At 44.9% G+C, this 27,857-nt stretch overlaps 1 protein-coding gene across 5 annotated transcripts in view; it reads right to left on the reverse strand.

Moving 5' to 3' along the window:
- The window catches only part of CDK12 (cyclin dependent kinase 12), a 425,890-nt gene that overhangs the window by 169,348 nt on the left and 228,685 nt on the right, over positions 1 to 27,857 (reverse strand). For all 5 annotated transcript variants that reach the window (XM_040331634.1, XM_040331633.1, XM_040331632.1 and 2 more), the window contains exon 10: positions 2,773 to 2,889. In XM_040331634.1, coding sequence (XP_040187568.1) covers positions 2,773 to 2,889 — 117 coding nt within the window. The remainder of the gene's footprint in view (positions 1 to 2,772; positions 2,890 to 27,857) is intronic.

A 27,857-nucleotide genomic window follows, 5' to 3' on the forward strand; every position in this document is an offset into this window, starting at 1 on the left:
TACTAAAAAGAACTTTAAGTTAAGACCCAAATAGCGGTGATTCCTGGTGGTCTTACCAGCCAGCTGCAACCTCTGGACGTTTCTATTAACAAACCGTTCAAAGTTCTGATGCGAGAGGAGTGGAACACCTGGATGGCAGCTGGGAACCATGATCTGACGCCTACTGGGCGGATGAAGAGGCCCACTATCACACAGTGTGAATGGGTTAAAAGGTCATGGGACTCCGTGAAGGAGGACATTGTTGTAAAATCCTTCAAGAAGTGTGGCATTAGTAATGCCTTGGATGGAACAGAAGACAACGTCTTATTTGACACCAGTGAGGAAGAAAGTGATGACAATGACTGCGTGGATCTGTCCTTCCTCATTTCTGATAGCAGCGAAGAGGAGGAATTGTTGGGGTTCGAATAAAAACATTACAGCCTTATTTTTGTTACTTTCACTGTTTACTGACTTTACTGACTGTTAATGAGAGTAAAGATAGTTCTTAATATGTTACATGGTTGATATAAAATTGTTCTTAAACTGCTGTTAACTTTATACAGTTGATGTAAAATATTTTACTACAGTATTTGGTTCAGAATCTTTTTTTTTTCTAGATTTTCCTCATTTAAAATTGGGTGCGTCTTATATTCCGGTGCGTCTTATACGGCGAAAAATACGGTATATACAACTGAAGGTGGCAAGTTAAACAAACTGACATTGGGTTGTGATTCAATACATGCACAATGCATATGTTATTTTGGGGAGGAAAAGCTTGAGTTCTTTATCAAGTCTATGGAGGTGCATGACATCTCCCGAGTTTACAGTATCTCCCAAAAGTTAGTACACCCCTCACGGTTTTGTAAATATTTTATTAAACCTTTTCATGTGACAACACTAAAGAAATGACAGTACAACGTAAAGTAGTATGTGTACAGCTTGTATATGTGTAAATTTGACGTCCCCTCAAAATAACTTACACAGCCATTAATGTCTAAACCGTTGGCAACAAAAGTGAGTACACCCCTAAATGAAAATGCCCAAAGTGTCAATATTTTGTGTGGCCACCATATTTTTCGAGGACTACCTTATTCCTCTTGGGCATGGAGTTCACCAGAATTTCAAAGGTTGCCACTGGAGTCCTCTTCCACTCCTTCATGATGACATCACAGAGCTGGTGGATGTTAGAGACCTTGTGCTCCTTCACTTTGTTTGAGGATACCCCACAGATACTCAATAGGGTTTAGGTCTGGAAACATGCTTAACCAGTCCACCACCTTTACCCTCCGCTTCTTTAGCAAGGCAGTGGTTGTCTTGGAGGTGTGTTTGGGGTTGTTGGAATACTGCCCTGCGGCCCAGTCTCCAAAGAGGGGACCATGCTCTGCCTCAGTATGTCACAGTACATGTTGGCAGTCATGGTTCCCTCAATGAACTGTAGATCCCCAGTGCTGGGAGCACTCATGCAGCCCAAGACCATGACAGTCCCACCACCATGCTGGACTGTAGGCAAGACACACTTTGACTTTGTACTCCTAACCTGGTTTTCGCCATACACACTTGACACCATCTGAACCAAATAAGTTTATCTTGCTCTCATCAGACTACAGGACATGGTTCCAGTAGTCCATGTCCTTAGTCTAGTCTTCAACCTGTTTGTGGGCTTCCTTGTGCATCATATTTAGAAGAGGCTTCCTTCTGGGATGACAGCCATTCAGACCAATTTGTGTGCGGCATATGGTCTGAGCACTGACCGACTGACCCCACCCCTTCAACCTCTGCCGCAATGCTGGCAGCGCTCATACATCTATTTCCCAAAGACAACCTCTGGATATCACGCTAAGCATGTGCACTCAACTTCTTTGGTCGACCATGGCGAGATCTGTTCTGAGTGGAGCCTGTCCTGTTAAACTGCTGTATGGTCTTGGCCACCATGCTGCAGCTCAGTTTCAGGGTCTTGGCAATCTTCTTATAGCCTAGGCCATCTTTATGTAGGGGGTAGGCAACCAGGGGCCCTCCAGCTGTTGTGGAACTACATTTCCCACGAGGCATTGCAAGGCTGGCAGTTACAATTACTCCCAGAGGCATGATAGGCCTTGTAGTTCTGCAAAAACTGGAGGGCCACAGGTTGCCCACCCCTGATGTAGAGCAAAACATTTTTTTTTCAGATCCTCAGAGTTGTTTGCCATGAGGTTCCATGTAGAACTTCCAGTCACCAGTATAAGAGAGTGAGAGCGATAACACCAAATTTAACACACCGGCTCCTCATTCACACCTGAGACCTTATTAAATTAACTAGTCACATGACACTGTGGAGGGAAGTTGGCCAATTAGGCCCAAGTTGGAAATTTTCACGTAGGGGTGTACTCACTTTTGTTGCCAGCAGTTAAGACATTAATGACTGTGTGGAGTTATTTTGGGGGGGACAGCAAATTGACACTGTAATACAAGCTGTACACTCACTACTTTACATTGTAGCAAAGCGAAATTTCTTCAGTGTTGTCACATGAAAAGATATCAAATATTTTCAAAAATGTGAGGGGTGTACTCACTATGCTATGCCTGTCCCTCCCCTCTGCTGTCCATTTAGATTAGCCTCTGTATTTTGTGAATGAGTTGACATAATACAAATGCTTCTGTGATAGGGCAGGAGGGTGGGGAGGGGAAAGCACCGCAGCTGCACCGACTGTTAAAGATGCTTGGACCTAGAGCGTCAGCGTCGGGCTCCTAGAAATACAGTGATCGAGTCTTTACATGCATTCAAGCTAAAAGCATATTACCAACACAAAGACTTACTAGGAGAATTCTTCCCGCAATCGCCTTCTATACTGCTTCTTCGGTTTCATGGTGTTGAAATATGGTAATTTGATAACATCTGGCCAGACAGCAGGACAAGGACTCCCACAAAGACGGCTGCAAGGAGAAAATACAAAAGCCAAGGGCATTTAAAATAAATAAAATGATACATGTGATTGTTGCAAAAAAAAAAAAAGAATTGTGACATGTACCGGTACTTAAAGCGGGAGTTCACCCATTTATTACATTTTTTTTTTTCTCCCCTTAAGATTCCTGCTCGTTCGGTCTAGGGGAATTTGTATCAAAATATGAGCAGTACTTACCCGTTTTCGAGCTGCATCTTCTTCCGTCGCTTCCGGGTATGGGTCTTCGGGAGCAGGCGTTCCTTCTTGATTGACAGTCTTCCGAGAGGCTTCCGACGGTCGCATCCATCGCGTCACTCGTAGCCGAAAGAAGCCGAACGTCGGTGCGGCTCTGTACTGCGCCTGCGCACCGACGTTCGGCTTCTTTCGGAAAATCGTGACGCGATGGATGCGACCGTCGGAAGCCTCTCGGAAGACTGTCAATCAAGAAGGAACGCCCATTCCCGCAGCCCATACCCGGAAGCGACGGAGAGGATGCATCTCGTAAACGGGTAAGTACTGCACATATTTTAAAACAAATAGCCCATTCCCCTAGAGAAAACGAGCAGGAATCTAAGGGGAAAAAGTGCCCTCTAAGGGTGAACCCCCGCTTTAAGATACCTGTAAATTTCATATCTTGGAGTACAATACAGGGGACAGGCTGAGTATTGGTACTGGTACACTAAAAAAGCATTTGAGGACAACCTCTCTCTCTCTTCTCCCATCCCCCCGAGTTCCTTCCTTATTACCCTGCACACTCAGTGCTCAGTTTTGTAGCAAGTAACCAAGAAACAGAAGGGAAGGTGGCCTGAATCCATTACTCCAAGAAATGGAATTTACAGTCAGTCAACTTCCTCTTGGATTAACTGTACAGGACACAGGCAGAGTATTAAGAGCCTGTGGGATTTCCCCATGCAATGAATGAGAAGGGTATCCTTGAGCCTTAGCTTAAACAGGTTCACCCTCTTCATAGATCTCCACACTATCAAAGGTCTAAAAACACCAGATGTATGTCTATTTTTCAATTTATTCCAATTTATTCCAGGGACTCGCCACCAAGGTCAAAAGATTGCTCCCTTCTTGGCTTTAACCACTTAAGGACAGAAGGTGTTTTTCAGATTCGGCGTTTACAAGACTAAAACAGTTTTTTTTGCTAGAAAATTACTTAAAACCCCCTAAAATTATATATATTTTTTTTCTAACACCCTAGAGAATAAAATGGCGGTCATTGCAATGATTTTTGAAAAAATTCACTTTTTTTAATTAAAAAATAAGACAATAAATTTTGCCCAATTTCTTTATATATTGTGAAAGATAATGTTACGCCAAGTAAAATGATACCCAACATGTCACACTTAAAAATTGCGCCCGCTCGTGGCATGGCGTCAAACTTTTACCCATAAAAATCTCGATAGGCGACGTTTAAAAAATTCTATAGGTTGCATTTTTTGAGTTACAGAGTAGGTCTAGGGCCAGAATTATTGCTTTCGCTCTAACGATCGCGGCGATACCTCACTTGTGTGGTTTGAACACCGTTTTCATATGCGGGCGCTACTCGCGTATGCGTTCGCTTCTGTGCGCGAGCTCGTCGGGACGGGGCACTTTAAATTTTTTTTTTTTTTATTATTATTGATTTTATATTTTTTTACACTGAAATAAAAAAAAAATTATCACTTTTATTCCTATTACAAGGAATGTAAACATCCCTTGCAATAGAAAAAAAGCATGACAGGTCCTCTTAAATATGAGATCTGGGGTCAAAAAGACCTCAGATCTCATATTTAGACTTAAATGCAATTAAAAAAAATAATTGTCATTTAAAAAAATGACAACAAAAAAATTGTCTCTTTAAGAGGCTGGGCGGGACTGACGTTTTGACGTCACCTCAGCCCAGCAAAGCTATGAGGACGGGTGGGGGCCATCTTGCCCTCACTCGAGTCCTCACACACTAGCCAGCAGCATCCGATCTCCTCTGCCGCTACCGACGGCTCCGGTAAGCGGAAGAGCAGCGGGAGTCCCTCTCCCGCCACCGATAACGGCGATCTCACGGCGAATCCGCCGCGGAGACCGCCGTTATCGTTTACGTGGCCGCCCACTGAAAAGATGGATACCTCGGTTGTGGCAGCAGCTGCTGCCGTTACCGAGATATCCATCTTTAAAAACAGGACGTACATATACAGTGGGCGGTCGGGAAGTGGTTAAGAAGCCACTTTCTTCCTCCTCAGCAGAGGCAAAAATAGGATTTTTGTACTTACCGTAAAATCCATTTCCCTGAGTTCATGGACGGACACAGCAGCCTTTGACTGTAGGGTTATATCAGCTTCCTTCCAGGAGAGTTAGGCAGAAATACAGCACTTAAAGTGTTAACAACCTTTCTTTAGTTACAACAAAAAGGAATTCTGCGCTCAAAGGTTTACCACTCTAATTCCACATAATGTTTGTGAGGAATAACATTCAGTAGATCTGTTTGTTCGGAAGAACCAGTTCTTTATGTAGAAAAGATAAACAAATGTATACAGCACAACGCAAAAAAATGTTCCCAGTGCCTGCATGAAAACACACACAATCTTTCAGGGCTTCAAGGGTTAAAATTTTGCAATTTTGTTTCCAGCTGCATTCATAGAAAACAACCGTGCTGATTGTAATTGGAGTACATTACCCAGGACGTCACTATGGCGTTTGATGTCACTTCCTAGTTAATATCTGGCATCTGGGCTCCTGTACACTGTCCTGTATGTGTCCAAACGTGCTCCAGCCTCAGTGTTTGCAGCTGCTAGGAGCGCAGCACAGAGATGACAGCCATTGAGAGACAATCTTCCTGTTGGAACGTGCTGACAAGCAGGCAGAGAAAAAGTTCAGCCGAATGTTAGGCGCCCTCCAGTGGACAAAGTGCAAATTGCATTGAGGAAAAAAAATGTTTTAAGTTGTAAATGGCGATTATAAATGAAAATCTTTTCTTGATATTACTGACTTAGGTCTTCCAAAATAAAAGAGGGGTTTTGAAACAGTCCCAGACTACGCGTTTCGCCCTATCCAGGGCTTTGTCACAGTCATTAGGACTCAAAATTGAAAATGTATTTATATAGACTAAAAAAGGGGAGGATTTTAATGAAGGGGAGGGGAACAGGAAATGATGTATCAAAACCGAGAATTTTAACCCTTGACAAGAACATAACAACAAAAATCAAATATAAGCATACACACACAATTTACATCAATATTTAAAATTTTAAAAACATTTTAAAAAATTATTATTCTCATATACTTTTAAAATCATGAATGTAAAAAGACAATGCTATTTTTGTCTCTGTGTAAAATAATACACTCTCTCATTATATATGGTACCAACATACCTATATAGGAGCACTCCGTTACTATACTGCCCTCTAGTGGTAGAACATAAAATATATTGCTAAAATATTCAGTAGAATAAACATATGATTAAAAAGTCAGGAAGAAGATAATTTTTTGATTAGATGAGAACATTGACCTCAATTTCCTCATTTAACCCCTTGGGTGCCAAACAATCAAATCTATGTATCCAAAAGACCTCCCTTCTACACAGAAGGGAGAATCTTTCATTAGCGGTCAGGGTTCCTTTTGGAATGTGCTCTATCACAAAGACTTCTAGGTGTTTGAAGTCCTTGTTATGACAAAGATTAAAATGCCGGGGAACACTATGTTCTGTACATCCCTTTTTAATTAGGCGACGGTGATCCCCGATTCTGGCACGTAGTGCCCCAATAGTTCGGCCTACATAAAAGAGGCCACAGGAACACCATAAAACATAGACTACAAATTCTGTAGAACAGGTTACAAAATGTTTAATATTTAGTAATTTTCCAGAAGGTAAGTGTATTTTATCTGTGCCATGGGTGATAAATTGGCACGTCAGACACGCCCGTTTTTTGCACTGAAAAATCCCTTTACGGTCATTAAAATAGCTTCTAATATCCAAGGGAGAGCCTGATGGTTTCTTTTGAATTTTGCTCGGTGCTAAAATATTTTTAATTGTACGGGCCCTCCGAAAAGTAACCTGCGGGGTGGCAGGAAGTATTGGAGCCAATCTTTGATCTAAATGCAATATTTTAAAATGTTTCTTAATAATGTCAGCCACTGATTTATAGCAATCATTATAGGTAGTCACAAATCTTGTGGTATTTTCATTGACTGGATGTTTTTTGGTCAGTGTTGCCTCAGGTGGTTTTAGAAAAGAAGAAAAAGCTTCATTGACTAAGTTCTCAGGATAACATTTTTCCTCAAATTTCTTTTGCATTAGAATACTCTGTTCAATATATTCCTCATCCTGGGTACAGTTCCTTTTCAGTCTATTGAATTGTCCTTTTGGAATATTCTTCTTCCAGACAGGATGATGGCAGCTATCGTAGTGAAGATATGAGTTGCCATTAGTTGGCTTATTGTGATTTTTAGTTATTATTTTATCTTGTTCGTGTGTTACCACTAGGTCCAGAAAGACTAATTCATGGGGATCTATGACGTATGTGAAGGTTAGATTAAAAGTGTTAGAATTACAATATAGAACAAAAGAAAGGAAAGTCTCCATAGTCCCACTCCAAATTAAAATCACGTCATCAATATAACGCCCAAAGTAAACTATGAATTCTGCGAAGGGATTATTCTGCCAGATGTTTTCATCTTCCCATTGACCCATGGTTAGGTTGGCATATACAGGTGCATAATTAGCTCCCATCGCAGTCCCTTTTAATTGTAAATAAAACTGCTCGCAAAACGTGAAGTAGTTGTGCTTTAAACAAAACTCAACTGACTCCAGTAAAAACTGAGACTGGAGAGAATTGAAGTCTCCACTCTTATTTAAGAAGTATTGAACCGCTCTAATTCCAACCTCATGAGGAATAGAGGTATAGAGCGACGCTACATCCAGGGAAGCCCAAAAATATCCTGGTTCCCATCTGTAGTGTTGGAGAGCGTCTATAACTTCTTTGGAGTCAGACTCCAAAGAAGTTATAGACGCTCTCCAACACTACAGATGGGAACCAGGATATTTTTGGGCTTCCCTGGATGTAGCGTCGCTCTATACCTCTATTCCTCATGAGGTTGGAATTAGAGCGGTTCAATACTCTTAAATAAGAGTGGAGACTTCAATTCTCTCCAGTCTCAGTTTTTACTGGAGTCAGTTGAGTTTTGTTTAAAGCACAACTGCTTCACGTTTTGCGAGCAGTTTTATTTACAATTAAAAGGGACTGCGATGGGAGCTAATTATGCACCTGTATATGCCAACCTAACCATGGGTCAATGGGAAGATGAAAACATCTGGCAGAGTAATCCCTTCGCAGAATTCATAGTTTACTTTGGGCGTTATATTGATGACGTGATTTTAATTTGGAGTGGGACTATGGAGACTTTCCTTAATTTTGTTCTATATTGTAATTCTAACACTTTTAATCTAACCTTCACATACGTCATAAAAAATATTTTAGCACCGAGCAAAATTCAAAAGAAACCATCAGGCTCTCCCTTGGATATTAGAAGCTATTTTAATGACCGTAAAGGGATTTTTCAGTGCAAAAAACAGGCGTGTCTGACGTGCCAATTTATCACCCATGGCACAGATAAAATACACTTACCTTCTGGAAAATTACTAAATATTAAACATTTCGTAACCTGTTCTACAGAATTTGTAGTCTATGTTTTACGGTGTTCCTGTGGCCTCTTTTATGTAGGCCGAACTATTAGGGCACTACGTGCCAGAATCGGGGATCACCGTCGCCTAATTAAAAAGGGATGTACAGAACATAGTGTTCCCCGGCATTTTAATCTTTGTCATAACAAGGACTTTCAAACACCTAGAAGTCTTTGTGATAGAGCACATTCCAAAAGGAACCCTGACCGCCAATGAAAGATTCTCCCTTCTGTGTAGAAGGGAGGTCTTTTGGATACATAGATTTGATTGTTTGGCACCCAAGGGGTTAAATGAGGAAATTGAGGTCAATGTTCTCATCTAATCAAAAAATTATCTTCTTCCTGACTTTTTAATCATATGTTTATTCTACTGAATATTTTAGCAATATATTTTATGTTCTACCACTAGAGGGCAGTATAGTAACGGAGTGCTCCTATATAGGTATGTTGGTACCATATATAATGAGAGAGTGTATTGTTTTACACAGAGACAAAAATAGCATTGTCTTTTTACATTCATGATTTTAAAAGTATATGAGAATAATAATTTTTTAAAATGTTTTTAAAATTTTAAATATTGATGTAAATTGTGTGTGTATGCTTATATTTGATTTTTGTTATGTTCTTGTCAAGGGTTAAAATTCTCGGTTTTGATACATCATTTTCTGTTCCCCTCCCCTTCATTAAAATCCTCCCCTTTTTTAGTCTATATAAATACATTTTCAATTTTGAGTCCTAATGACTGTGACAAAGCCCTGGATAGGGCGAAACGCGTAGTCTGGGACTGTTTCAAAACCCCGCTTTTATTTTGGAAGACCTAAGTCAGTAATATCAAGAAAAGATTTTCATTTATAATCGCCATTTACAACTTAAAAAAATTTTTTTCCTCAATGCAATTTGCACTTTGTCCACTGGAGGGCGCCTAACATTCGGCTGAACTTTTCTCTGCCTGCTTGTCAGCACGTTCCAACAGGAAGATTGTCTCTCCATGGCTGTCATCTCTGTGCTGCGCTCCTAGCAGCTGCAAACACTGAGCCTGGAGCACGTTTGGACACATACAGGACAGTGTACAGGAGCCCAGATGCCAGATATTAACTAGGAAGTGACATCAAACGCCATAGTGACGTCCTGGGTAATGTACTCCAATTACAATCAGCACGGTTGTTTTCTATGAATGCAGCTGGAAACAAAATTGCAAAATTTTAACCCTTGAAGCCCTGAAAGATTGTGTGTGTTTTCATGCAGGCACTGGGAACATTTTTTTGCGTTGTGCTGTATACATTTGTTTATCTTTTCTACATAAAGAACTGGTTCTTCCGAACAAACAGATCTACTGAATGTTATTCCTCACAAACATTATGTGGAATTAGAGTGGTAAACCTTTATGAGCGCAGAATTCCTTTTTGTTGTAACTGTATTTTGGTGGTGCTTCTAGGTACCTGGATTTCTGCAGCACGGATCGTTTACAGCCCATACGAGGGTCTTAAATATTATAGTGGACTATAGTGTTAACCCATAGAGCGCCAGTGAATCTTTTTTGTATCAATATAACCTTTCTTTAGTGCAGCTCCTCCCAGGGGAGCGTGGTTCCCCGGGTATAACCCACACCCTGCTCTAGCAGCCTCAGTTCGTAACAAGCAGTACAAACAAAGGAGGGGTGGTTGCTGTGTCCGTTCATGAACTCAGAGAAATGGATTTTACGGTGAGTACAAAAATCCTATTTTCTTTTCCGTTCATGGACAGACACATCAGCCTTTGACTGTAGGGACGTCCCAAAGCAGTGTCAAAAAATTTGAGGGGTGGGAAAAACAACACAGCAAACCAAGCTTCACCCCAAACAAAATCGGAGTTACTCAACGGAGGAACTCCAACCCTAAACTGCCGCCTGTAACACCCTGCGGCCGAAGGAGGCATCAGAAGATGCACTCACATCCACCTTGTAAAACTTTGAGAAAGTGTGAACCGACGACCAGGTCGCTGCCCTACACACCTGTAACACAGAGGCTTGATGACGGAAAGCCCAAGAGGCACCGATCGCCCTGTTCGAATGCGCCGTGACCCGAAAAGGAGGCGCCCGCCCCTTCAGGGCATAGGCCTGAGGCACAACCTGTCGGATCCACCTAGAAATGGTGGCTGACGAGACTGCCAGACCTTTTCTGGGACCAGTCACCGACACAGTGAGTCCGACTTCCGAAACGGAGCCGTCGCCAAAAAGTATACTCAAAGGGCCCGAACCACATCCAGGGAATGCAAAATGGCCTCCTTCGGGTTCTTCGGCTGAGGACATAAAGATGGAAGAACAATGTCCCCATTAATGTGAAAGGCCGAAACGACCTTAGGAAGAAAAGAGGGCTGCGGACGCAGTACCACCTTATCCTGATGGATGACCAAGTAGGGGGCCTTGCAGGACAAGGCCGCCAGTTCAGACACCCGTCTGATTGAGGTAATTGCTACCAGAAAAAAACACCTTTTGTGACAGTCAACAAAGGGATCTTCCGATTGTCCTCAAAGGGAGCTTGTTGAAGCACTGAGAGGACCAAATTTAAGTCCCATGGGGGCAGTGGAGGGCGCACCGGAGGGGCCACATGCCGGACCCCCTGCACAAATGTGCATATTAAGGAGTGCACTGCCAAGGGACGCTGAAAGTAAACAGCCAGAGCAAAAATCTGACTCTTGACCGTGCTCAAGGCGAGAGCCTGATCCACTCCCCGCTGTATGAACAGCAGAATCTGGGACACCACGTATGTACGAGAGTGCCACTTCATCTCCTCACACATAGAGATGTAGGCTTTCCACGTACGATGGTAAATCTTACGTGAAGTAGACTTCCGTGCACATAGCATGGTAGACATGACTGAACCCGACAGGCCCCGGTCCTTTAGTACCTGGCTCTCAACAGTCACGCCGTTAAAGCCAGCGACTGTAAAGCAGGATGGTAGATCGGAACCTGCGACAGGAGATCTTCTCTCAGGGGTAGACGCCAGGGGACGTCTGCCACCAGACGCACCAGGTCCGCGTACCAGAAGCGGCGTGGCCAATCTGGGGCGATCAGGATTGTTGGAATCCCTTCTGCTCCCACTCTGCGCAGCAGGCGAGGAAGAAGCTTCAGAGGAGGGAAGGTGTAAATCAGGCGATAGCGACCCCAAGGTGCCAAACGCGTCTGCCCACGGGTCCCTTGACCTGGCCACGAACCGTGGCACCTTCCGATTGAGACGGGTTGCTAGGATGTCCACGTCTGGAGTGCCCCATCTTTGGCACAGACCCTGAAACACCCCCGGGTGGAGAGACCACTCCCCTTCTTCCAGAGTTGTGCGACTTAGGAAGTCGGCTTGCCAATTCTGTACTCCCGGAATGTACACGGCCGATAGAGCCGGAACGGACCTTTCGGCCCACCGAAGAATGTGTGCGACTTCCGTCGCTGCAGCTGAGCTCCTTGTGCCTCCCTGATTGACGTACGCCACGGCCGTGGCGTTGTCGGACTGGATCCTGACCGGTTGGCCCTGCAGCTCCAGGGACCACCTGGCAAGGCACAGCTTGATTGTTCGGAGCTCCAGAATATTGATCGGTAAGCGGGACTCCTCCTGAGTCCAGCGCCACTGGGCTGATTGGGTGCCCCAAACGCCCCCCCCCAGCCGGAGAGGCTGGCATTCGCCGTGACCACTGTCCAGCGGCACGGCAGAAAAGACTTCCCGGTCCGAAGCACCGGAGATGTCAGCCACCACACCAGGGAAGACTTGACCAGATGGCTCAACTGAATCTGGTAATCCAGAGAAGACGGGAGCTTGTCCCAACGTGACAGAATTTCCTTCTGTAGCTCCCTGGTGTGGAATTGGGCATACGGGACCGCCTCGAAAGAGGCCACCATCAGACCCAGAACTCTCATGCAGAAACGAAGAGACGACCACTTCTGGGTCGACAACTGCTTCACTGCAGAGTCTTTAGTTAATCCGTCGGGAGGAACACTCTCGCCTCCGCGGAGTCCAGGACTAGTCCCAAGTATTCCAGTCTCTGGGACGGAACTAACACAGACTTCTGGATATTCAGAAGCCAGCCGAACTCTTGGAGAGTTTGACACGTGATAGACACGTCCTCCTCCAATTCTGAGCCTGAGGAAGCTCGCAGGAGAAGGTCGTCCAGATATCCCACGATAGCGATCCCTCGCTGTCTCAGCAGGGCTAGTATCGGGGCGAGCACCTTGGTGAAAACCTGCGGTGCCGAGGCCAAGCCGAACGGGAGGGCCACAAATTGAAAGTGATCCTCCCCGATCACAAAGCGCAGAACCCTCTGATGCTTTGTGCATATAGGAACATGTAGGTATGCGTCCATGATATCCAAGGACGCTAGGAAGTCCCCCTGATGGAGTGCCGCTATCACCGAACGAATCGACTCCATCCAGAACTTTTGCACCTTGACAAAGCAATTGAGGGCCTTGAGGTCCAGGATAAGGCGGACCCCGTCTTTCTTGGGGACCACGAACAGATTGGAGTAAAACCCCTGAAACCGTCCCAACGAGGGAACTGGTACAATCACCCCCCCTGTCCAGTAGATCCCAGACAGCCCCTGACAGGGCCTGCTAGCGAACCGGAGGAAGCTGGAGGTTGGAAGGAAAAAATCTGTTTGGTGGACAAAAGAGAAATCTATCTTGTACCCCGAGGCAACCACTTTGCAGACCCAACGGTCGGAGAGAAGAGACCTCCACCGAGCCGCAAATTCGCAAAGCCGGCCCCCCACCCAAGACACGGGCGGAGGCAGACCTTCATGCGGAAGCAGGATTGTCCACAGGCTTGTTGGGCTTGCTAAACCAGGTGCGCTTCTGCCCCGCAGCGGGGGCCTTAGCACCTTGCGGACCTTTTCCCGCCACGCCGGGCGCACAAAAAAAATGCTTTGGGGTAGTAAAGGAGGGTCCTTGCTTGCGGCGAGGCTCCTTGCCCTTCCCAGACTGTGGGAGCAGTGTGCTCTTACCACTAGTGGCATCCTTAATGTCATCCAGGGATGCCCCAAAAAGCCGTTCACCCTTAAAGGGCAAATCCACTAAGGCCTTTTTAGAGGACTGGTCCGCAGACCAGCATTTCAGCCACACAAGGCGGCGCAATACCACCGCATAGGCGGAAGCCCTGGAAAGCAAGGGGAGCGTATCCAGGACCGACTCACAGATGAACTTCAGACCCTGAACCAATTGTTCAGCCAGGTCCTTACAGGTCTCGGAAGCATCCTGTTCCTCCAGCTCCTGCAGCAGGAGTTTCGTCCTTTCAGTCAGAGTCTGACACCAGAGTCCCGGCCAGAACCGGCCTCACCGCCAAACCTACTACAGTGAATAGGGAGCGGGCCACAGCCTCCACTCTCCCATCAGCAGGGTCCTTAAATGCAGGAGCCCCTTCCACAGGCAACGTGGTGGCCTTGCTTAATCTGGACACGGGAGGGTCCACAGACGGAGGAGAGACACTTTTTTAAAAAGTCCTCCTCAAAGGGATAACGAGTTGCAAAGTTTATTGGAACGGCAAAAACCTTTTGCGCCGTATCCCAATCCTTGTACAACATATTGTCCAAATACGGAACACAAGGAAACACTGGCGGTTTGCGGAACCCAAAAGGGACTGGCGCCTCCGCCACATCCTCAAGTTTTAGAGTATCACGCACCGCAGAAATAAGAGCTCCAACAAATTTATTGTCAGCAACCGACCCTGAAGCACAGTCATCCTCACTGTCCGCGTGGGTTAAACCCGCAGCCTCTGACACTACAGAACCAGAGGCAGCAATAGCAGGGTCCGACTGCGTCAGACATCCCCAGAAGCAGGCTTAGGGAGGGGGCGCTTTTGCCCCCCTTCTGGGCACTAGCTGCTTCAAACCTGGCGAGAAAAGACTCCAGGGCAGCCGACATTGCCTCAACAGATGTGGCAGGGGGAGGGGCATCAAGGGTTAACTTAGGCATTGCTGGGGAAGAAGTACCTGGTTCAGGCTCCATAATGCCCACCGCTGTGACACCCTCACTGCAAAGCAGAGAACACCCACTGGTCACCTCCTGGCTGTTACAACAGAGTATGGGGGCCCCCAGGAATTCAACACCCCACCCGGTGCATTGTGAGCTAAGAGAAGCCTGAGGTGTGCTGAGAAGCCAGCTGCGCTGCGTCTGTCCCCTCAGGCAGATTTGCGGTCTTTTTGTAGTGCCAAGACGGCCGCACAAGGCCAAACGAAATCCAAGATGGCCGCCGAGTGAGAAAAAACAACAGCATAGGACCACAAGAAAATGGAGGAGAGAGGAAAGCAGGGCAAGCCCTCAGTCGACCGCCCAGGGGAATATTCCAGCCATACCACCTTACCCGAGCAAGGGGCCACAACTTACCCGTCCTGCGACCACCGGCTGGAGGTATCCCAGACAGAACCAACGTCCGTTAAACGGCATGGCTGTCGGCCAGACACACTGTAACAAAGCCATAAAGACTGGTCATATGTGTGCCCTAGAACAAGATGTTCCCCGGCCGCCCCTGGAGCAAAGGGGCCTGTCGTGGACAACCCAGAGCTGAGGGCCGGCACACGCTCGATGGCCGAACATGGGGGGACTACAAGAGTCAAGACCCAGCCCGTCACCCAGTCGGCAGTTGATAGAAGAATCTCAGGATTCAAAAATGCAGGAACAATAAAAAAAATAAAAATTAAAAAAATCTCCGGGGAGAGGACTCTAGAGTGCCTGTCCTCTCCTGACGTTAGACAGAAAAAAACTGAGGCTGCTAGAGCAGGGTGTGGGTTATACCCGGGGAACCATGCCCCCTGGGAGGAGCTGCACTAAAGAAAGGTTAACACTTTAAGTGCTGTATTTCTGCCTAACTCTCCTGGAAAGAATGGGATATAACCCTACAGTCAAAGGCTGCTGTGTCCGTCCATGAACGGAAGAGAAATACAAACACTTCTGGAGCTCTCAGTTTTAAAAAGTTATCAAACATGAAACCATAATATACTCACATAGAAAGAGGACACATAGCTTTAAGAACAAACTCAGCATGGCTAGTGAAAATATCAGTATAATCCTTACCACTAAGCTCTCACACAGGCAGTGGTTACCAGGTGATGTGGTGACATGCACTCCACCCCCACCTAAGGAGGAGGAAGAAAGTGGTTCTCAAAGCCAAGGGGGAGAGATGGCATACAGGACATTTTAGACCTCCTATAGTGTATTGAGTGTTTACTGATCTACTCCACAGTCTGACAAAGAGAAGAAAAAGTCTCTTTACTCTTAGAAGCGAGGGCACCTATTCATTGGGAAGAGGGCTTTGATAAAGACTTAGTGGGCACTGAGACCCGAGTCTTGCTGAAAGGAAGGGTGGAATTTTGATTTTGCAATTGAAGCTTGGGTAGAGTGCTAAAGTGCTTTGCGTTGTCAGGAGGAGGAAGCTCTCAGGAGGAAAGAATTTTGCAACTTTACACTGTGGAATAATTACCTTTCCTTCCATTTTTAAAAAGTTTTAGACCAAAAAAAAAAAAAAAAGACCTCCTCCTTTGTAGGGCATATGTGTGAAGTGTCTTTTACAGGCAACTTCAGCTGACCAGGCTTTGAGCCACAAGATTTTAAACAGAAATTACAGATTTTGAACAAAAATCACAGCCATTCTGGAGATTTGTGTCACAACTTGATATGGGGCTTTGGCACAAAACAGCAAACCAGAAGTTATTGCACAGCCAAAGTAAAGTCCTGCAATACAGGATTGTTTTGGTTATTCATTGCCCTTGTCCAATTAGTTGCAGTTTTACAAATAGACATTGCTGCAATAGTTGATTGCAGAGCTGGGTGTGCAAAAGTTTGAGAGTCAGCAGAATCTTTGAATGGACATCTTTGTGTACAGTAAGATGTTAAAGATAGAGATGGCAGGGTCTACTACCAGAACAGCCCACTTTTTTTTAAATTTCATCTACTGGATAAAGTTCAGCAGTGCTTTTTTATAGAGGGGTGAAAATCTTTTCTGGATTGACCCAATCATAGAATGCCCATTTTATAGGTCTAAAATGAAAATGGAAAACAAGGAGTTTTGGCTTGCCTGTAATCCATATTCTGGAGTAAAGCACAGGACGCAGGCAACTTATTCATACATCATGGGACATTGGCTAACATGAGGGAACACCCCCCCCTCCTTTTTTTCTGGGGCACCTTTCACTATAACCCTACCCTAATCCATCTGTACTCTGGGTTGTAGCAAAGTAAAAAAGGAGATTTATGGAGGGTGTCTCCTGTACTGTACTCCATGAAATAGAATTTACAGGCAAGTCAAAATGCCTCAGACACTTGCAACTTATTCATACACTATGGGACATCCCCAAGCAAGAAATTGTGCCAATAGCCCCCCCCCCCCCCAAAAAAAAACTGGAGTCAAAAGAACAAAGTTTAGAGTGCCAATGCAAGAACCTTGCAGCCAAAAGCTGCATCAGGTCGTAAATAGTTTTGCAACAAGAGGCTCGTTACCTAAAAGCTCAGGATATTTCTACAGGATTGGTGAAGTGGGCATGCAACAGTGCAGGAATTAGCCTTTGTTTAACCACTTACCGCACGGCATAAAGCAAAATGACAGCCGGGAGGTGGTAGCGTTATCCAAACTTTAGGTCATATGACGTCCAGAAGGGTAACAGCCGCCACGTGCCAATGGGGCAGAGCCTCTTTACCACGTGATCAGCCGTATCCAATCACGGCTGATCACGATGTGTCAGAGACGTGAGTAGAGAGCCGATCGGCGGCTCTCCTGACAGGGGGGTCTGCGCTGATTGTTTATCAGCACAGCCCACCCACAGATGCCCACACTGGATCACCAGGGAAGCCACCAGGACCATCACGGAAGCCCCCAAAATGTGTATGGCCAGGTATGTAACCCATGGCCATCCACATAAAAAAATATGTCCAATATATGCCAGTGCCCACAAATGGATCAGTCAAGACAAGTGATGCCCAGCAATGCCACCCATCTGTTCCACCCATAAGTAGCCAGTGCCACCCATAAGTGTCGCCCATGAGTACCCAGGGTCACCTATGAGTGCCCAGTGCCGCATACCAGTGCCCTTCACTGAAGAAGAAAACGTATTTACAAAAAAATTTACAGAAAGAAAACAAAGTATTTTTTCTACATTCTCGGTATATTTTTATTTGTTGCGCAAAAAATAAAAATCGCAGAAGTGATCAAATACCACCAAAAGAATGCTCTATTTGTGGGAACAAAATGATAAAAAAAAGTGCCTGGTATTGAAGTGGTTAACGATGACCTCTAGAAATCAAGTTCCTGTTCCACCGCGCAAAGGTGGATTCTGAAGCAGGATGATCGTTGCAAAGTCCCAAGCAAAGAACAAACAGAGGTTTTTTTTTTACAAAAGGCAAATCCACTTTGCACTTGAAATTGCACTAAAATTGCACTTGGAAGTGCAGTCGGTGTGGATCCGAATGGGAAAATGCAAGGAAAAATAGGATTTTTATAACAGCTTACCTGTAAAATCCTTTTCTTGGAGTACATCACGGGACACAGAGCTGCATAGCCATTACATGTGGGTTATAGAGTCTACCTTCAGGTGATGGACACTGGTGTAATCAATTAAACAGGAAGTTCCCTCCCTATATAACCCCTCCCCTACTGGGAGTACCTCAGTTTTTGTAGCAAAGCAATAAGTGTCCCAATATCCCCAGACAAGAGGGGTGGGAGCTCTGTGTCCCGTGATGTACTCCAAGAAAAGGATTTTACAGGTAAGCTGTTATAAAAAATCCTATTTTCTTTATCGTACATCACGGGACACAGAGCTGCATAGCCATTACATGTGGGATGTCCCAAAGCAATGCTTACTGAGGGGAGGGAGACACCAACAACGCAGACCGCCATCAGACGTGAGGACCTATAATGCTGCCTGCAGCATACTGCGCCAAAAAGCTGCATCCTCTTGCCGTCTTATGTTCACCTGATAGGAGTTAGTGAACGTAAGCACAGATGACCAAGTTGCGGCCTTGAAAATCTGCGTCATAAAGGCTTGGAAATGCATTGCGCATAAAGCGCTTACCATCCTGGTAGGGAGCACCCCCACAAAAAAACAGGGGGAATCCTACTCTAACCACAAGCCTGAATAATAACCTGATGAATCAACCTTAAAAACAGTTGATTTTAGACGCTGCCTGCCCTTTCCTGGGGCCTCCTGGTAGCGCAACAACATCAGTTTTCCGTATCCGAGCAGCCGCTTCAGATAGGCCTAGACCCTTCTTACTCCAACGAGAGAGAGAGTGTAACCATTTTAATAGCTGACCTGAACACTGCCTGCCCATCTAGGGTCTTCTGGCAGCCCAATAAAAACGTCAGCTTTCTATATCTGAAACCTTCAGATAGGCATTTAACTGCTCTCATCTCAATTGAGAGAAAAGCAATAACCTTTCCTTCCGTGAAAAAAGGTTTTGAAAAAAGGGAAGGTAAGAATATCTAGATTCAAATGAATACTAGATCCTTCTAGTAAATAAGGTTGGGTGAGGATGAAAATCACTCTACTTGTAAGAATAATTGAGTATGGCTCTATACCAAGAAAGTTGCCAATACTGAAACTCTTGGAGGCTACCACAACCAAGAACACCAATTCCTTGTTAAAGGATGAAGAGAAATATGGTGCATCGGCCCAAGGAGCTGACCCTGTAAGCCGACAAAACTAGAGCCAATCCTCCGAGCACAAGGGCGACCCAACTGGTGGACTTATACAAGGGGTGACGTGCATAACAGCCCGGACCAAAGAGTGTGAAGTAATCGACCTTTGGAAGCAAGGCCGAGATCGGATCCTTGATATAACTTAAGGCTAGCTCCGTCTCCTTTCCAAATGTAGGAAGGCAGGAATTTTACCTTTGACAAACTTCCACGGATGCCACCATCTGGTTTCACACCAGGAACATGGGCCTTCCAGACCGTAGGATATCTGGTCCTGGAGGCCAGCTCTCTTGTATGAATCAAGGGAATTGCCGCTGATTCTGAAAGCCCCGATCCTCGAGAATGTGGTCTATAATAGCCAGACCATTAATTCACCTGTTGCAAGGCAGAATGTAATACCCCCTGCAAAGTAGGCCTGGACAAGATGTAAGGGACTGTGGGTCCTCTACTACCACCCTTACTGTTCCTGCACCGAGAGGTCGTCAGGGTTATGCCGGAGTAATCAGGCCAGCTTCCGTTCTCCTCTAAATGTTGCATAGAAGCCACAAAAGTCGCGGCACTGGGGGGAGAGACACAACCAGTGACAACTGGTCCCCCCCCTCGGATTAAAAACACATCTGCCCCGCATGCGGGTGGATCCTTTATCCTTGACCCCAAGCTGTTCAATCTCTTGTTGGGCCTGGACGCCAATACATCTTACGTACAGGGTACTATTTCTGTGACATTTGGTCAGGAAAACAGTCGGGGTGTAGAGGTCATTCTCCCGGAGACACTTGTTGACGGCTCCAGCGAATCGCCTGCCAATTCTGCATTTCATGAAATGACGAATGTCAATAGGCAAGGCACAAGCTCCTCCTTGGTAAATTAAGTAAATCACTAGTATGGCATAGTCTGATTGTACTCTGACAGAACCAACCTGCCACCTGAACGTTCAGGCCCCTAAGCCAGATGCTCCATCGGTAGCTCTAGCTGACAGATAAGGCTCCCTTGGAGCTTGACTACTTCCCCTGGGCCATGGTCTCTTCCTGACCTGGCAAACCCTTTTAGTTAAGAATCACCAAGAGGAATTCCAGCATATCTCTGGGACCGGGTTCTTTGGATAATGCTAGGTCAAGATCCACTCTTTCTAGGCCGACAAAATACTGTTTATAACAGCCCTGAATAAAAGTTAGTATAGGGAACTGTCTTGAATGAAGCCAGCATCTTCCCTAGTGCCTTAATCAAAAGGCCAAAAGTAAGGAACTGTTCCTTGCCGTGACCACATAGACCAGTTTTCTTATAGCGATGGTCTTGTCTGAGGCCAAAAAAACTCTCCTTTTTGGACTGTGCCAAACATACCCAGCTTCTTGTCAAATGAAAGAATGTATCTTTAGAGTTCCAGATACTTGACCATGCTGGACACCCTTAGGTCCAGCCATGCTACTGACTGACCCATCAGCAGGAGTTTGCTTCGGTATGCCATTACTGCTATACCCTGGGCCTACAGACCTGCTAGAGGCGGGCCCTAGCACCCTGACAACCCAGGCACGGAGGCTAACCCAAAGGGGCAAGACCACCAACTGGAGATAGTGCTGTTCCCCTGCGAAATGCAGACAACCTCTGCAGACCCAAGTAAATAAACACATATGCAACTGGCTCCCCATGTGTGTATGTGGCAAGTGTTAAAGCCATATGCCTCAATGGAAGTGTGTGTACATGGCAGCGTGTGTTCCTGGAAGCATGAATTCATATAAATATGTTTTAAGCAAAACATGCATATAGCATGTGTGCTCTGGAACAAGCATCTTGCGATATAAACGTGTTATGCAACAATGTGCAACATGAACCCATGCAGACACGTATTTCTATGCAAACACAAGGAATCCTGTATTGCTTAATTAGGCCGCCATGTGCAACTTTAAAGTAATCATGCATCCTTATGCGATTCAGCATCTTCCATGCGATCAACATCTTATGCATTTTATGCACTACTGTGCGGACAAGAACCCTTGTGTGACCAAGGACTCTTGTGTGACCAAGCACCCCTGTGCGATCCAGCATCCTTATGCACTCAAGCATCTTAATGCGACTTTAGGCATTTCTGTGAAACAAGCCTCTCTATGTGATCAAGTATCCTTGGGTAATCCAGGACGCTGTTGATCCAACAACCATGTGTGATCCAGCTTATTTTTGCATTCAAGCATCTTTAAGCGATCTTTAGGCATTCTTGTAGAAACAAGCCTCTCTGTGCGACCAAAATATCCTCGAGTAATCAAGGACTTGGGTGATCGGGTAATCATGTGTGATTCAGCATTTTTATGCCTTCAAGCCTCTTTATGCGATTCTAGGCATTTCTGTGGAAACAAGCCTCTTTGTGCGACCAAAATATCCTCGAGTAATCAAGGACTTGGGTGATCGGGTAATCATGTGTGATTCAGCATTTTTATGCCTTCAAGCCTCTTTATGCGATTCTAGGCATTTCTGTGGAAACAAGCCTCTTTGTGTGACCAAATATCCTTGGGGAATCAAGGACTTGGGTGATCAAGTAATCATGTGTGATTCCAGCATTTTTATGCATACAAGCATCTTTATGCGAACTTAGGCACTTCTGTGGAAACAAGCCTCTCTGTGTGACCAAATATCCTTGGGTAATCCAGGACGCGGATGATCAGGTAACCATGTGTGATGCAGCATCTTTTTTGCATCCAAGCAACTTTAGGCGATTTTAGGCATTTCTGTGGAAACAAACCACTTCTGTGTGACCAAACATCCTTGGGTAATCAAGGATTTGGGTGATCAGGTAACCATGTGTGTGTGATCCAGCATTTTTATACATACAAACGTCTTTATGCGATTTTAGGCCTTTCTGTGGAAACAAGTCTCTCTGTGTGACCAAATATCCTTGGGTAATCCAGGACTTGAGTGATCAGGTAACTAGCATCTTTATGCACTCAAGCATTTCTATGCAACTCTAACAAACATGCAACACCATACAGACAGAAACATGTATCCTTATGCGATCCACAATAAAACATGCTTTGTTACTTGTTTTTATCCCACATGCATTCCAAACTCATGTATCTTATGCAACATGCGGACTGGTAAAGAGGAAGTTATCCTCTGTAGATGTGCGTTTCCTCAATTAAGAGACGTTAGCAATGTGTACCAGCAACTGTGCATCCCTCAGATGTGCATTTGGTTAGCCTGAAGCAGACACCAGGCTGAGGACCATATGGAGGTCTTACTAGCCACCTATAGGAAAACCTCTCTTTACACTCTGAGAAGATAGAGGCTTTGGCCGAGTAGGCAGAGGGAAATTATATGCAGCATGAATCTCTGAAAAGACTGCAGGTGCAATCAGAACCTGTAGGGCTATTGATAGCTTCTCCTCGTTAGGCTGCAGCTCCTGTCTCCTGTCCTCTGACAGTGAACCTTCATCCCCAGCTCTTCTAATCCCTTTGTTTAAGGATTAAAGCAGGAAAAGGGACACCCTGCGTTTTTTTTTTTTTTTTTTTTTTTTTGCTTCTTGTGAGGATGCTGCGAACATAGCAGTTAACCTCTTGTAGAACAACAAATGTGATGCAAAAAACAAAACACATGCAGAGTGGCTGCAATGTTGGGGGAGGCTGCATTGATTGCCTGACAGGTCTGATGGCTCAATCTGTGAGCTGTCTTCTACAGGGGAGAATAAGGGGCCACCAGGTTCAGGTGGCGATTCCTTTTTATATTCCTACCCCTGACCTTATTCAATGGGGAGACCAAAGTCCTAAGCTAAAAGCAGAGGAGCTAAACCCAGGTGCATCAACAGCTGAACATAGTCTGGCAGCAACAATGCCTGCTAATCTGCACAGCTAGATGCGGAGTAGGCGTCTTAGATGAATCTGTATCCAACTCACACAAAGTGCTTGCGTTTGTGTCCCCCTAGCTTTACAGAGCTCTGACGTCTGGGCCTTTTTGAAGAGCCCTCTCTGCGACTGCACTGAGCCGGTGAGCACGTGCGACATGGTAGAGCCTGAAGCTGAGGAAGTGGGACGCACAATAGACCAGCTAACACATCAGGCATGTCTTTTACTGCCCATAGTAGTGGAAAAACAGATAAGACTTGCAGCTACTCATGGAAGACAATGCTTTGCATAGGATTAAGAGCATTTTTTTTTTTTATGTACCAGCCCCTTCAAGGGGAGATATATGGGTACTACAGCCATCCTGTCTGAACAGACATAGTGGCCCAGGCTACATGCCGGCTAGGGGAGGTATATGGGTGCCCTGAGCCATCCCGTCTCAAAAGACATCGTGGTTTACATTGCCCATGCATAAAAACATAATATAGGCGAGACCCATAGTCCCCCTACAGAAGACCTACTGTCGAACCAAGTCCCGTAGGTCCCTCTCTTACCTTTCCACGCTGCAGGGTATTGCCAAGCAAGAGGCCCAATCTTCCCCCTTCACCGTGGGTATAGTCCTAGACCTTCAGGGACCGGGGTCCATGGCAGGAACACCACACCCCTGGACCTATATAGCACCCTGGCAGCAGAAAAAACATTTGGTCCTTAGAAGGCACAAAGTTCTGGAACCCAGGATCCAGCCCTCCGCAGAGAGGCATTATAGGCTAAACCTCGTTCTTCGTACCGAGGCCCGGGTACCGTCCACTTTGGCTATGAAGCACCTTGGAGGGATCCGGATTTATGGAGGCTTTTTACATCCAGCATGGATCCCTCCAGTGGAGCTCCTAAGAGCACATGTTAACTCGTGACCAACACCTTAGACACTGATGAAAAAACTGAGGTACTCCCAGTAGGGGAGGGGTTATATAGGGAGGGAACTTCCTGTTTAATTGATTACACCAGTGTCCATCACCTGAAGGTAGACTCTATAACCCACATGTAATGGCTATGCAGCTCTGTGTCCCGTGATGTACGATAAAGAAATAAAAAACAGCATTTTAGCTGGCACATGATTGGATAATAAAATCAGCAATCCCCTCATTTCAGATCTACCCCTCACATTTACAGCGACTGCACTTCCAAGTGCACTTTCAGTGCAATTTCAAGAGCACTTTGCACTTGTAGTGCAAAGTGGATTTGCCTTTCGTAAATAATCCCCAAAATCCACTTGACTAATGGAAAGCTGTAACTTTTGGGCATACTCTAATGGCTCAGATTATGTCCAAGCAATGGAGACAGAATTGCTTTGGAGGCTTAGGTGCAAGGCACAACAGATAAAGACACTGAAGACACCCATATTGCAAAATGCGTCAAGTCTACACCAACGGCAGCACATCTGGGTTCTGGTACGTAGCTTCTGGGGATAGAGTTCCGGTCCGTGGAGCGCACAAAGACAATGCAGTGGCGAGCGGTGAGGCATGGACATCTATCAGGCCTAAAGGCTGCTTGTGTTGGTGCCTTTTGGGCACATGTAAACGTGAGTAATTATTTGACATATTTTGCATTTTTGCTTGCACATGATTGGATGATAGAAATCAGAAGAGCTTCCCTCTAAGATCCAGAGCAACTGCACTTGCAGGGCACTTGTAGTGTACAGTATATTTGCCTTTAGTAAATCAACCTCAGTATGTATTTTAGGGTTCTGGACTTTTTTTTTTTATACATGCTTTATAACTGTATATTTCATTCAGCATTTTTCCATTTACACACTTTTAAAAAGGAGTGGCGCCTACCTTGTTACACTGTTTTTGTATATCTGAGTGTTTTTTACACTGAAAGGGGCTGCTGTATCAGGTTGGTGCACTCCTCTATATATTTCTTTTAAAGTGAGATGTTTGTTTAGGACAGAGATAGCAGATACAACCAATAGCCCTATATCTTAGGCAGAATGCTCGGGTACTCTGCATTTTTAAGAAACACAAGCTTCTGAGGGGCTTTGAGATTTTTCTTTGGGGTGTAAGGCTTTACTTACACCCCAAGTATGAGAACTACAAGCGGACGGGTGCAAAGGCTGTCGGTACTTGCCTTGAGAGAACTAGTTACAAGGCTGAGCTTGTCAGGGTAAAGCGTCTTCAGAATCATCTCAAATATTCTATCTGTAGAATCACTGAATAAAGGAACATCTTTAATAGGTACAGTGAGACGTTTGTTTAAAGAAATTCTAAAAATGTACTTTACTCTAATGCATTCTCTGCATTAAGGTAAAAAAAAATTGTGCCACAGGATCCCCCAGTGAGTAGAGAGTGGGAGATAGGGTGAGAGTGTCAGGAAGGAGTATGCCAAAACCCAGGTGCAAATCAACCTGCAACAAATCCGTGTGACGAAATGGTGGGAGGAAGCACCCGAGTACCTTTTAAGGGTAGAAGTGGGAAAGTGTGCAGCAGTGGTGTGATGCAACGCATGGTCATTCATCTGAGACTGAGCTCTGAGTGGCTGAATTTTAGCACTACGTTTGAAAAGTTTGCACTGTGAATGGAATACATTCCAAACATACATTCCAGCCCCATTTAGCAAAGTAACAGACAGAGAAACGGGGTGTGACCCAGTATAAAATGCTGGACTGTATATAAAGTCCAGGCTTTACCCGACCACAGTGGATATACCCCAAAGGGTTCCTCATGGACTGGGTTTCATAGCGATGGACCATGGCCTTGGATCTGTAAAGCACCATGGTGAGCGCCCCATACAGGATCCGTCCCCACGCCCGAGCCAACATAAAAGCCTGTCCCCACAGTCTGTACACTGATTCTGTGTTGGCATTAGAAGACAGTGAGGGTTGACTGTATACATGGAAGATGTGTCCTGTACCATCAACCATTTAAGAACCAGAAGATTTCCCCCTTTAATTACCAGACCCTTTTTTTGCGATACGGCACTGCGTGGCTTTAACTGACAATTGTGCGGTTATGCGATACTGTACCCAAACAAAATTGATGTCCCTTTTTTCCCCACAAATGGAGTTTCGTTTTTTATTTTTAGTTTTTTGGCGACAATTTTGAAAAAAAATAATAATGTTTTTTTTCCTATGATAAATATTCGCCCAAAAAATTTAAAATAAATAAATAAATATTTGTCTTCATCAGTTTAGGCCAATATGTATTCTACATATTTTTGGTTAAAATAAATAAATAAGCGCACATTGATTTTGGTTTGCGCAAAAGGTATAGCATCTACAAAATAGGGGATGAATTTATGTCATTTTTATTATATATTTAAGTAAGGGCGGCGATCAGTGATTTGTAGCGGGACTGCAACATTGCAGAGGACAGCTCAGACAACCAACAGATTTTTGACACATTTTTGGGAACCAGCGACATTTTAGCACTGATCACTGTAATAAATATGCACGTTATTGTACTAATGACACTGGCAAGGAAGGGGTTAACAGGGTTGATTAAAGGGTTAAATGTATTCCCTCAATGTGTTCCAACTGTATAGGGGGGACTGTGTGACCGGGGAAACACACAGATCCATTTTCCTGCATTACAGAAAGACCAGATCTGTATGATCTCCCCTGTCAGAATGGAGATTTGCCTTGTTTACACAGGTTGATCCCCATTCTGTCACTGTGGGGAACAATCGCATGTGGATGGCAGGCATCGAGTCTGTCCCACGCACTGATTGGCTCCCCGCTGGCCAGAGGGCAGGCACACCCACAAACCGCTGTGTACGAGCGAATGTACAATGACGCCGTTTTGTGGGAAGCAGCCACATTGCCGCAGTACAACTGTGGTGGTTGGTCTTTAAGTACTGTAGTTAAGACATGTCTTTATAAACTTAGCAGGTCTTAGTACTCAAACAGGCATTGTGAGGAGGAGTAGGAGAATCAAGTGAGTATTCCAAGTGAGCATACCAACATTGGCAAACATATTGCATGAAGCAATAGTATCAAATGTATAGGAGACTGAATGTGAGAAATCTTCTGCAGTCTCTTCTAACACCAACTCTGAGCCCTCTTCATTCCCCTCTGTCTACTTCTAAAGCAAGCATATCCAGGAACCAACTTAGGTAAACAAGTTGAGGGCAGAAAAGGAGCCTGGAACTTTAAATACATTTATCACTGTCCAAAACTCTAAACTATTAGTTGTCTTGAGCCTGGTGTTAAAATAAATTCTTGATTCAGTGAAAGTTAAATGTGACAGACTCAGACTCTCTTATGTCTAAAATCATCCTATGACCACTAGGGGCATAGGATGAACTGAAGAATGAGATCTTGGACTACCTGAGATGGGATTATTATGTATGTATTATCCACATTATATTCCGAGATATCTGTAGGACTATTTTAAGTTTGCTGATTCTGAACTCAAAGGGTTAATTGTAGATGTGACTCTTTCATACTGCTAAATGCTAATACCGTCACCACCAGCCATCTCTCTATTCTTTGTGCTAATTGAATCTATTGTATGTGAAGATGCTCTGTGTTTACGCTTAAGAGATTGTGTAGTGTATAGCAGATAATGAGGAGCCTGGGCGTCTGGTCTCCTCGTCTTGCTAAATAATTAGATAATTAGCTCATGTTAATTATTGTTCTGTGTCTGGCTGTTGTGTACATTGATTGCCCCCTGGGGCTTCCGTCTCATTACACATAACAGTCCTTCTAATCAAGCTATCGGACCAATCCCTGCTGACTCATTTTCAAGTCCTCATTTGCATGGCTAAGGAGGACCTGAAGGAAGACTACATGTACGTTACAATTGACCAATAGGAAAGTGGTTGTTGGGGGTGCGATGTTCCAA

The sequence above is a fragment of the Rana temporaria genome, chromosome 12 (assembly GCF_905171775.1).
Source record: "Rana temporaria chromosome 12, aRanTem1.1, whole genome shotgun sequence".
Taxonomy (NCBI): Eukaryota; Metazoa; Chordata; class Amphibia; order Anura; family Ranidae; genus Rana; species Rana temporaria.